The sequence below is a fragment of the Aptenodytes patagonicus genome, chromosome 1 (genome assembly GCF_965638725.1).
Source record: "Aptenodytes patagonicus chromosome 1, bAptPat1.pri.cur, whole genome shotgun sequence".
Classification (NCBI taxonomy): Eukaryota; Metazoa; Chordata; class Aves; order Sphenisciformes; family Spheniscidae; genus Aptenodytes; species Aptenodytes patagonicus.
In genome coordinates this window covers 53,899,296-53,912,203 of record NC_134949.1, presented here as the reverse complement: position 1 = coordinate 53,912,203, position 12,908 = coordinate 53,899,296, and the positions used below count along the sequence as shown (strand labels likewise).

Below are 12,908 nucleotides of genomic sequence, written 5' to 3'. Positions count from 1 at the left end.
GTTTGACGCCGGCCCTTGGCTGTAGTTCAGGTACACAAGTTCTCTGTATGTTTATTCCAGGGGAGTGGCGCTTATTAATGCAGCTGAACATCAGATGTTTGCTTCCCTTGTCTCCTCCTTCTTAGGAGGAGAAGGATTATTGAGCAGACAGATTTCTGCTCCTCCCCCTCCCCAAGCACCTCGACTTGCATTGGGCATTGGTTTCTAAGGTTGAGAGGTGAACAAAACAATGAGTCTTTTTGATGGTGCCCACAGGAGAAGTTTCAAGGGTTCTAAAAAGTCAGCGTATGGAGAGATGGTTATCTTCCTAAGGCTCTTAGTGCATATTTAGTGGAACTTTAAAAGGACATGGTTTGTACTGAATGAAAACAATTATTGAGAGCTAACAACCAGGCAGCTACAAATACAGACTGAATATTGAATAAATAAATTAATATTGAATTACTATATGTGAATAGCCTACTAAACTAAGAGAAGATAAAAGTAGTATTAAATCCCTCAAACCTTGATTCATATTAATTATTTCATCCCTCTATGAACTGTGTTATTTTTATTCTAGCAAATTATGAATCTTTTATTATTGGTGTGCTTGATGTTTACATATCATATAGTTAACTATTATGTAGTTACATATTTGGTTGTTTTGTTCTGAGTCCTTTTATTTACATGAAGAAGCTTCATCACTCCCATCTTTTAAATGTCTTTAGGATGACTTTTTTACTCTGATCTTTCTAGATTCAGCATGGAGATGTTGTGACAGAAGGTAGTGTCACTGATACTAGCAAAATTAGCATGGCCAAGGTCCACGTTGACAAGATCAGATACAGGATTTGGCATAAAATATGTATTTTCTTTAAAACTTGCACTAAAGATATGCAAGTTAAATTAAATCCAGTATACTGAACTACTTTGTTGTTTTTTAGGAGTTAGAGTATTTTTTTTATTTTTTATGATAAAAAAAATTATTATGATTATCAGATAATGGTCACAAAATACCTATTCTGTATTCTGCAATGTTAAGAATATTAGCTATGTTAGCACATTTAATTGTTTCCTTGTATCTTAACATAGAAATAAAATACTGTAGTACTCAGAGAGTGAAAAAGCCTATTTGACAAATCATATTGAAAAACAGAGAATTATAATTTGGAGTTCAGAGTTGTAAATACTTGGAACACTTGAAGAAACTTTCTGCCAAGCTGTTCCTGAGTTGAAGAAATGAGACACTTCAGCCTAATATAGCTGACCTAAATCTAAACCCTTCAGATAAGAAAAGCCAGAGACCCTTACGTTTTTGTACAAACATTGCGTTTTAGATGCCACAGCATTCTTCTTAAAAATGAGAGGAAACACAAATGATAATCTGTGAGCCTAATTTATCCCTGTTCTGTGTTAGTATGCTTGAGTTCTCATAAAATTACAATTATATTCCTTTATTTTAGCTGTCATGGCTATTATTTTGTTTCTTTAATTGTATACCTTCTTAATCTACATATTTCTAATTAGACAAATTATATTTCTCTCCTGCAGTTCATCATCCCATCTGAAAACAAACCTGAAATTCATAAAGATCAACCTCGTGCACTTTCCATTCAAAGTTCAGAGATGATTGCTACAAATACAAGATACTCGCCAAACTGCAGACACTCTGATCTAGAAGCTTTGTTTCAAAACTTCAAAGACTGTGAATTTTTCAGTAGAACTTTCACCACTTTTCCGAAGTCCCAGAAGAATTTTAATCTTTTGCATCCAATCTTCCAGAGACATGCTCATGAACAAGATACTAAAATGCATGATGTTTATAAAGGTTATATCATCCCAAAATTGAATAAATACGCATTAAAGACATCTGCAGCTACTGATGTTTGGGCCTTGCATTTTTCCCAGTTTTGGATAGATTATGAAGGAACGAAAAGTGGGAAAGGCCGACCAATAAGCTTTGTGGACTCATTCCCACTTTCACTTTGGATTTGCCAGCCAGTAAGATTTGCAAAGTCACAAAAAGAGCTTTTATCACATAATCGGACAGCTTTGAACATTCCAAAAAGTGAATCTAGTGATCTTGCTAATAGACTGCAACGTAAAAAACTTCTAAAGGAATATTACAGCAGTGAGACAGAGCCCTTGACCAATGGCATTCAAATGTCAGACGCTTCAGGAGTGCTTTCTGAAAGCTCTTCCTCTGATGCAGATGTACATGTTCTTGTCCGTGTTCAAAAACATGTAAGCGTGCAGATCAATCATTACCAGTATCTTTTTTTGCTGTTTCTCCATGAATCTCTTGTATTGCTCCTAGAAAACTTAAGGAATGATGTAGAAGCAGTGACAGGAAAACCTGCAAAGCAAACGGATGTCTGCATTGGGATCCTGCTGAAAAGTGCAGAACTAGCCTTACTACTCCATCCAGTGACTCAGGGAAACCCTTGTAAGTCTCCAGCTGTGGAAGAAGGAAGTCCCATGGCATCAGAACTCTCTCCTTTGGGAAATGGGGAAGCTCTTACTTCAGAGAGTAGATTAGTTGGCAAGAAGGTAGTGCAAGCTGGTATTACTAATTTTGATTATGTAAATGACTGCAAGCCTCTGAATGCTGAAGTTAATAAAGGAATTGTAATAGATCCTCTTTTGTTTAAATCAGACAGTAATATGGATTTTCAGAAAGGAGCGTCATTTTCAGATGATGCATCAGATAAAGGTTTGGGAGATACGAGTGAAGGAGGAAGCAGTGGACTTTTCAGTAGAAGCGATTCAGAGGAGGTCTGTGGACCTCTAAGTGAGAAAAGTAGCTTGCATCCTAGGGATTCAGCATCCATTTTAAATAAGAGAGAAGATTCTACTGAATTTTTCATTGATAAAGACGATGACAAAAACATATTCTCAAATAAGTTAAATGAACAGGAAGGCACAACTGAAGGCTGTCCTAACCAAGTCACTGACTTGGAAACAGAAACTGCCTTAGAATCTGAAGAGCTTGAAATCAACAAAGAGAAGGTGACTTCAGTTAGAATGTTTGCATCCCAGTCTTCATCAAGGTATAGCAGATTTAATACTAAATCAGTTTTCCTACTATCTGAAAATATTTATCAGTCTTGTTGGCCACATACTTTTAGTAATGGTCAACGGAAGTGAACATGTAGTAGATGAAATTTTAAAAGTATATAAAGATATAAGATACACAGTATCCAACATTCAATCAAAGCTAAAATGAACTGTTAGTTAATTGATTTAAACTATTTACTTTCAGTTTCAATGTTATGAAATATGTATCGAGAAAAATATTGACACAAGTATCTATAGGAATGCATGTTGTTTCTATGCTTATCTCTTTTTCTTGCCAAAAGATTATTGAACTATCAAATTTTTTCTTTTACATCTTGCCTGGTTTAGAGGAATTTTTTAAAGTAACTTCTATGTAATTCCCTTTAATTTGAAATAATAATTTCCTAATATCTTTATATTTAAAAAGTGCAAAGCCTAAGGAACGCTGCCCGTCCAACCTCCCTGCATTCTCTGTTTCTTACAAGAATATGAAGAGAAGTCCATCACAAGTCTCGCTGGATACCATCTCTATTGATAGTATGATGCTAGAGGATCATTTGATAGAGAGTGATGGAAGTGACAGCCAAAGCTTTCTGGAGAAAGGTAAGTAGGTTTAACAAAATATTTCCAAGCAATACATGAAACTGTTGTTTGTTACTAAAATAATACTCAAAAGGATTGTAGTGCAACAAATCCTGGATACTTTATAGCACTACTTCTGTTAGCTTCTCCAGTCAATAATATCAAGTATATTCACAGCACATCATTTCAAGGGAAAGTAATAAGGTGTGCTACTTAAGTAGTGCTACTTAATTAAACACTACTTAATTTTCCTCTCTTGAGGAGAGTAAAAGCATTGCAGTGCTATGTTGCAGCTGTGAATTAAGCAGAAATGTTCCCTGCTTTGCTTAAAAGCCGTTGCTTTGGCTGTAAGTGTTTATAGGTTTGTATCCTGAATCAGTGTTATGCTTGAAGTGGTAAAGAAGCTTTAATTTTAAAAGTAGATGAAAAAGACATAGATTTTCACTAATACTCACCATGCTAATTACCAGGCAGATAGATTTGGTAGTCTCCTTGCAGCTTGTTCCTTACAGAGCAGTTCCTAGCTATTGACTGTCGAACAGCAAGTATTTTTCCAATTTTTGCTCATCTGTGCATGACTGTTTGTTCCTGATCTGAGGGAGGAGTTCAGGCATATGGTAATTATGTCTATATAGTCCGTAGTATTGTGGACTTAGGCAATTGTAATCTAGTAGCTCTCTGGCAAAACTGATTAAATAATTTTTAATGTCAGGAAATACGATAAGACTTTTATTGGTACCTCTTTTCTGATAAATTCTACTTTGAATAAAGAATGACAATATTTTTTTTCTGTAGGATTTCTTTTCAGTCTAGAGCAATAATAATAAGAATGCTTCACTTGCAAACCTGTTACATATTTGGATTGTAGGAGTATTCCTGCATGTGCTTATGTAGGAGTATGCCATAAAATACATTTTCCATTTTAAATAACCTTTGTATGTCTTTTTAGCTTGTTAAACAATATTTAACTGCAGGTTAAGTCTGCATGCTTTCTAGTTGTCAGGGAAACACTACCATGATCACTCTATCGAAAATATATATAGCTTATTTCTCTAAACATAAAACGGCAAACATTTGCTCTAAAGGCACTGTGCAGTGTTTCAGATACATGGCTTGGAATCTTCAACCTTTTTTTCTGCTGGATCAGTTTTATATTTGATTTGGAAGACTAAAAAAGGCCCTTCACAATTTTTTTTAAACAATGCATGTAGGGTGCCATTTTGGTTTTGTCACTATATCCTGCCTTACTTGCATAGCATCTAGAACTTTGAACTCTCTGTAAGAGGAATGGATTTGGCAGTTCAATCATAAATACTTGTTTAATAAGCTGTTCAACTCATCTTAAAAATGAGTTAATGCATACAGTAACAGACACTGACTTTATTCTTAATGTAGGAGTGATTCAGGTTATGCTATGCTAACTTTGCGTTTTTTCTGATGTATATACGGAAGGTATTACAGCCACAAACTATCAAAGCCCATCAGAAAATGCCCATGAAGGAGGCACAGTGATTGAAAATTGTGATGGGTCATCTCCAGATGCCATGAGCGCTGCTTCAGAGAATGCCCATGAGACTAGTGAAGAAATGGTAATATTATTGAATTCCATTAGAATACATGCTTCAGTAAATTAAACCTTAAAATAGAGCTAAAATGAATGCTTTTAGAGGTGATGTTTCAAGTAGTTTTGGGAGCTTTTGTTAGTGCATTTTGTAAGCCTATAGATCCTAGTGCACTTGTATTAACCTTAAATGAAGATTATAATCCAAGTTACACTGAGCATTCTCTGTCTTTGTTATCTCCTCTATAGCCGCTGTTGATAAATGACAGTAGCCGCTTAAAAATGTCAGAAAATATTTCTGCTTTAGTACATAGAAATATTTTGTAATATCATCATGTTCTTTTATGCTCTGTTGAATATGATATTTAAAATGAGCTTTTTAACATCATCAAGTATAGATTAAAGAAGGCACCATAACTCTGACATCTCTTATATGGAGATGTTTCCTTAGCACTAGTAGTATTCTGTAGTATTTGCAAATAGGAGCGTAACAACTGCCCTACTGGGTCAGATCAGAGATGCCTCTTGTCTAGGATTATGTCAGGACAGTGCCCAGTATTTAGAGAAGATTATAAGAATAGTGCATGTAGAGAGAGATTCCCTCCCTGAGACACCATGCAGGGTCCAACTTTTTCCATCTGCCTATCTACTTATTCCTTGCTGATCCTTGCCCTAGTCAATGCTTCTTAAATTATATTCTTGTATCAGTTAAGGTCATGAACTGGAAACCTAAGGGTATATGGGCCCAAAGAAAGACAGTGAGTTTACCGAAACCTGTTGTGTGCTTGCCTGACGTATTTTCCTTTTTAGTAATGTTAGTCATGTAATCCTACCTTTGCTCTAAAATATTTGTGGATCACCATTTAAAAAAAAAAAAAAAAAAAAAAAAAAAGGCAGCTCACTTAAATGATTGGTTCCTTTTAAATAAATTTTCAATCATCTGTGCATATAGGTAATATGGAAGAACCAGAATTCATTCAGATTGTTATGCAAATGCATGTTAGCATATTTTTTTCTACTTGTAGAATATAACTAAAAAGTCATTAGAAAAATGAGCCCAAAATAGTAGTAAAGATGATGGACGTACATCTTCTGATACCAAAGCTGACTTTTGAAACTGGCCGCTACTTTTTTTTGAAAGATATTGCAATCCAATAAATAGAGAAAAAAGGGCTGACTGTGATGCAGCTAGCCAAAGTTTACCTGGTTCTTTAACCTGGTCTGTTTCAGCGCTGCAAATACTTGGTTGTGCTTATGATATGCATGAAGTTGAATGCAGCCTTAGAAAATTTCAGGTGTCACATAAGTCACATGCTTCTTTGTCAAGAGTGGGGAAAGTCTGTCTCGCTTTCATGGCTTTTCTGGCCAATTCTGAATTGGTATTAGTGGGTTATAAATACAAGTGTCTGTCTTTGGACAGACAATCGAGCAACCCATTGTCAAGCCAATGTGTACAAAAAGAAAAGAAGAAGAAATGAGAAAACTGTGCTTTTCTGTGAGCAAGGGTTATGGATACAAAGATTCTTTTCCTTTTGTGGGGGGAAAGTTTTAGAACTTAAAAAACAATAACAATTGAAAATTCAATTTATAATCTCATTGTTTTATCTTGATTTTGTTGACAGATGTCTGTTGTGGTTTTCCAAATATTTGGTGTTAATGGTGAAATTGACATCAGAGGTGAAGACACGGAAATATGCCTACAGGTCAACCAAGTGATACCAAATCAATTGGGAAATATCAGTGTTCGACACTATCTTTGCAACAGAACTGTTGGTAAGAACTAACAATGAGATCTCAGTGTAGTGAACTTGGAGTTGAAAAAATTTGTTCTAAGTAAATAAAACCACTGTATTAGTCTTAAAGCACAAGAACAGTTTTATGTTAGTTCAATAGCATCCTTTTTATGCTGATTTAGAGTATCTACTCCGATTTCTTTCCTAATTGCCATTCATTAAAAGGGAAGGAAATAAAAATGGAACCATTTCTGATAGTGCGGGTAAAAAAATGCATTGCATTGAATTCTGGTCATTAGTTTGCTTTTTCAAAATCAAATAAGTTGCATTACATTGTATTATTGTTTTATAAAGATGAAACTCCCTTACTGCTCTAATGATACTTTGCTTAAATGTACCTTGGTTTGAAGGGCTGTTCCTTTCTTCAAGATCTGTTTCTCTAGATTAAATTAACACCCACAGTTTAAACAGATTTATAATCTGTGGTTTAAGAAAAGTTAAAAATTGACTCTGTGTCAGGAGAGATGAGCTGCAAGGACAGTCTTTTTTTTTTTTTTTTTCCTTTTTTCTTTTTTTTTTTTAAGCTTGATAGGAACACAGAGTGTAGTTTCATGACAGATATTTGCACAGCTAGATCAGCCAGTGTATTGTCAGAGCTGTTCTTGTGCATGAGTACATATACATTCTCTGCCAGAAAACCTAGTTCACATACTGCGAGGTTTTTTTCTTGGCATGATGTATTGGCACGCCACTTCATGTCACAGTTTGCTTTGCTCCCCTCTGCCAGCCTTCCACACCGATTGCTGGATGGCAGCTCTGTTGCGCTGTAGGGTTTTTGGGGCAGATCCCTGATGCACCTGCTTCCTGCTTCTCGTTCATCTCCTTTCCCAGGAAACAGCTATAGCAGCTGTTGGCTGCCATTTATTTCCAGCCTTCCAGCAGCATGGATTTTCTTCAGGAAGTCGTGCTTGGTGGTACAGCCTCTGATGCCTTAGCTAAAGAACCCATTTACTGGTAAGCTGAGGGATTGCCAGCAGCTGCTGCCTGAGCAGCTGTTGCATGATGTTGCAGTTGCATTCAGGCATCGGAAGGCAAGAGGGAGGTCCAGCAGGGAAGACGCATGGCTGACCTTCAGTTCATACAGCAGGCAAACTGATTTCTGGTTATCTGTCATATCCTCTGTAAAAGCAAGAGGGAGTAAATAGTAAGAATGTGCCACCTTCCTGCTCTCATGTGGATCTAAAACTAGAACCTGCTTCTTCTGGTTCAGCTGATTAGGAGAGGCTTGTGTACTGGCTGATTATTTTATGGACAAAAGCTTATAATGTGATTGGAATCTCCAAATACTTCCACTTCATATCTCTTCCTTTCTTCTTCTGGTGGGTATCTGGATGGGTGGGTCAACAACACTTTTTTTGTACATTGTTGGTCACTCCCATTCTGTAATGTACACCTTATCTTCTCTCCACTGTAGGGCTGTACTTTCTGTACTGAGTCAGGAATCTTTTGCAGCCACTGCTGCTACCCATCTCCCACATTTATTCTAATAGAAGACCTAAGGGAGAAAACAGTTTGGGGGGGAAGAAAAAAAAAGAATTCCAGAGGATCAAGGTTGGGGAAAAAAGCTTGAGATCAAAAGAAACAATTTAAATGAGTTAACGGTAACAAAATATAACTAAAAGAACCAGTGAGCAAAAGCATAAGAAAATATCCCAATAAGAGCAACCCCCCCAAGACCTTTAATAAAACTTACTCAAGTGCTGAATTAACAATTGTAACTAGTAAACTGAGGAACCGTGCAAAGCAATGAATAATCAAGTCATTATTACAGTCTGCGAAGGTGTTCTGGGTAAAAATAACCATTTAAAGCCTACTATACTGTTAATGCAGTAGGTGTAGAAAGGGAAAAGTGCCTAATGGCTGGAATAAGTTTGGGGGCAATGTTGCAGTTCCCTGTAGAGCTGGCTGCAGGACGATGCCTTTATCAGATCTTGTCTGGCAGCAATAACAAAAGAAGGGGGGATGGAGTATGGCAGAGGTACTCTGGGAAGGACAGTGCTTTTACTGAGACCTTGTCATGCTTGGAGGAGAAGGGAAGAGCAGTTCATAGCAGCTTCCGAATTGTTTAATGCAATTTTTACTCCATCCTCTCTTGACTGTGCCCCTTTCAGATATCTGCAAGATAACCAAGATTGACTTCATGGCTGAGACCGAATGTGTGGTCTTTTCTTCTGCTGCTTTTCTACACGTTGGTGGATTTTTCCGGCAATGACGCAGGCACTCTTTTCTGGTCCGGAAATACTTAGGAAACATACTGCTTATTTCTTTTTCTGTATTTGTGGGAAGAATATAAATCCTTGAGGGGCAACAAAGTTTCCCAAACCAATCGCAGAGACTCATTGGACAAGGGTGGTCATTGTTCTCCCATCTGGAGAGTTGTCCTTCCTCTCAAGGGCTGTTGTAGCTAATTCTTTTCTGTCTGGACTAGAGCCACAAAAAGTAACTGATACTCACAGTGTGCTGCTTTTTTGGGGGGGGTGGGGGCAGGGAAATGTGAGATCTAGCACTTCTTAAACATTGGAAGGATTGAAGGATGGAGTCACAGCTGTTAGGGTTGTGGAAACCTCTATTCACAGAGGTAGCAAAGGGAGAGGTTCTGATTCACAGCAGAGGCTGAAGATTCTCATGTTCATTTACAGTTCTTCCCATTGGTCTTTGTCAACTCAGGTCGACGATATGTTCATCTACTCTGACTCTAGTGCCAATAGATATGAGCATATGCCCTGACTCTACTGCTGTGCTAGGTCACCCATGAGAACTGGGCACCGTACAGAAAGAGAAACCCAATTAATCTACAGATAGGAAAGCAAATTAATTACTCTCCCGGGCGGCTGTAGCTCCAGGCAATGTCTGTTGCATGCTGTACTGAAACTTGAAATTACAGTTTTCAGACCTGTACTACGTTCAGGCTGGGGCAGTATTACTTGAATAAAGTTACTGCCTCTTGCTATACGTCTGTCTGACTGCACTTGGTCTAGAACAGTTGACTAGCCTGCATGTTTTGTGGGATGAATATAGAAAGTTAATTATCCTTCTTCTCACCCCTCCTCTTACCCCACTTTTTTTTTTTCTTTTTAAAATAGACATACACAAACCAGACACTGATACAGTTCCTCCTGACTGCTCAAAACCTTCTTCCCAGTACTCTCCTGGAGCTGTTTTCCTGGAGACGGCATGTTTAGTTATAGTTGGTGTACATGAGCATTGCATGCATCTGTTTTCCTTAGTTTGGCTCCTTCTCAGAGGAAGTGCATTGTCGAGGAACATAGTAGGTGTTTAACTTTTCTAGGTGCCATATCAGCATCCCCACTAGGGATGTGGTCCGTTTCTCCAGTTGTTAGGAACCTGGACCAAAGCCAATTTTGCCCCAATGTCCTTTGCCTTCTTGTAGGTTCTCATTAGGCCCTTTATAAGTCACTGCTGAAGGTTCCAGAGGCATCTGAGTGATCTGGTCTGTAGTTTTGAAAAATAATACATCACACATTGCTTAAGAGGAACTGAACAGGTAACATTCCCCTACTACTACTTCCCAAGAGCAAACAGGAATTCCTCCTAGGTCTAGTGGAGAACTTGCTGTGACTGGCAAGCAGCCATTGCTGGAGCTTGACTCAGTCTGTCTCTGGCCAGTGACTAGGCTAAGTGCATGTGGTACTTCTGCAACTTTGCAACCACAGAAAATCCGTATCTATCCATCAAGAAAGCTTATGCTCTATGATCCTACCTTGAAAAGGCTTTGAGGATCTAGAGATACTGATCTTGGGGACAAGAATTACTGCAAGAGTGGTTAAACATTGGAACAGGCTGCCCAGGGAAGTGGTTGAGTCACCATCCCTGGAAGTATTTAAAAGACGTGTAGGTGCGGCACTTAGGGACATGGTTTAGTGGGCATGGTGGTGTTGGGTTGACGGTTGGACTCGATGATCTTAGAGGTCTTTTCCAACCTCAATGATTCTATGAATTGGGGAGAATGCAAAAGGGATTGTTGCAGAGACCTGTGGGATACTAATGGGAGGCTGCTGTAACTTCAGTGTGGACACGTTGCCTAATGTGCATAACTTTTATTCACTCAAAGCTAACCTCCTAAGTTTCTGAATGAATCTGACCCAGCATAGTCAGTGTGACTTAGTGAATTGTCATCTGGTTTCTACAGTTTTGAGCTGTGCTTCATCTGGTTTAGTGTATCAAGAACCTGAATCCTTAAATACTAATGCTGTGAACGGTTGTTACAGCATTGCAGTAGCAATTAACAATATCCTAATGATACCTTTTAAAAATACGTTCACATGCTGGAAATGTATTTTCTTTAACAGGATGCCTGAGTATATCTATAGAGACTTGATATATCAAAAAGCTTGTGTTGTGCAAATGTAATGTGATCAGCAGTGACGCCTTGGACTTTTAACGAAGTGCCTTGTAAGCCAGATGCCTAATTTCAGAAGGAACACTAATTCTGTGAAGTATGGTTTTCCTTTATATAAAGGCATCCAGGATAAGTTTTACTGAAGAGAAGCAATGTAACTTGCAGCCCACCAGCGTACTGTGGTGGGTTTTTTTTCAGTACATGTCAGATTATTCAGAGTAGGTTGTCTCTGAAATGGAGGGGTAAAGTATGCTGCATTCATTACAGTATGCATTATTACTTAACATTAGATAGAACACAGCAAAGAAGCCACCGCAGAGGAAACCTGCACTTCATAGGATCACAGGACAATTGAGGGTAGAGGAGTGGGGGGGATGTCAAGATGTCTCTAGTCCAATCCTGTTCTCAAATCAGGGTCAGCTCTGAGATCAGGCCAGGTTGCTCAGGGCTTTATCCCATCAGGTCTTGGAAAGGACCTCCAAGGGTAGAGACTGCACACGCTCTCTAGGAAGCCTGCGCCACTGCTTAATTTTCCTCATTCCTTACATTGTTTGAACCTCTCTTACTGCAATTTGAGCTGTTGTCTCTCAACCTTCTGATGAGCACCACTGTGAAGAGCCTGGCTCTCTTTATAACCTCATCGTAGGTATTGGAAGGGTGCTAGTAGATTTCCCATGTGCCTTCTCTTCAGTTTTCTGGTAATTGCTCATATATGCACAAGTAGAAATCAAGAAGGGGCGATTACAATAAACTGCATGTCAGTAATATGGGGAGACAAGAAAGAACAGTATTAAAGAAACAAAAATAGAAAAAGGAAGTCTTACTTCATCTTTAAATTTAACATTATCTATTTCTTTTTTCCAATTTCTAAGCTTGTAAACTTCCCTGACTTTCCTGAGGGAACCAGAGTTTAAACCGAGAAGCTTTTTTTGGTGGTGTTTCAATTCTCTCAAATTTGTTTAACAATTAGATGCTCTACTAATATAAATTGACATGATTCAGTTGATTTTACTTGAGTTACTTTGATTTCAGCTATCTTTCAAGTTTCAGTGTTTGCTTCTTAATATAATTACTGTGAATTACTGTGAATATGCTTTTTGTCATACAGATAATTTCTGTAGGTCAGCCATCATAGTGACCAAATGACTTGAGAATCCTATGGGGTAATTGCTTCTTGTGGTGAACCCTTTCTTGTACAACAGACGGATACTGGCCATCTCCCACCCCGATATCTAGTTACCTTAAATATTTTCTTTTCTTTTTCTCCCCTCTCTCCCCTGTCTCTTTCCCTTCTCTTTCTCCCCCTGCCCCCCCCCCCTTCCCCCTCTCTCTCCCCTCTCTCCTCTTCTCACTGTTTAGTTGAATGTTGCAGTTGTCCTTACTGGTTAAAGATACTGAAACTAACAAGAAACTGCTAGGGGTTTTTTAAGGTTCAAATCTGTCACCCAAATAATGGAAGCACTGTGTGGTCATGTTCTCCATCTTACTGCATTGCTGTTTATGTTCCTGTGTGTTAGCAAGTAAGTTCCTGAGTCAGGAAATTCTGCCTGTCCAAGAGGAAAGCTCTCCTGAGAGA

The 12,908-nt window shown here is 38.2% G+C and overlaps 1 protein-coding gene across 3 annotated transcripts in view; it reads left to right on the top strand.

Moving 5' to 3' along the window:
• BLTP3B (bridge-like lipid transfer protein family member 3B) overlaps nt 1–12,908 on the top strand; it is a 65,983-nt gene that overhangs the window by 43,413 nt on the left and 9,662 nt on the right. For 2 of the 3 annotated variants that reach the window (XM_076335345.1, XM_076335338.1), the window contains 4 exons: nt 1,531–3,029; nt 3,464–3,639; nt 5,071–5,207; nt 6,802–6,952. In XM_076335345.1, the coding sequence (XP_076191460.1) occupies nt 1,531–3,029; nt 3,464–3,639; nt 5,071–5,207; nt 6,802–6,952 (1,963 nt within the window). Of the gene's footprint in view, nt 1–1,530; nt 3,030–3,463; nt 3,640–5,070; nt 5,208–6,801; nt 6,953–12,908 lie in introns of those variants that run through there. The other variant, XM_076335353.1, reaches the window with a different exon arrangement.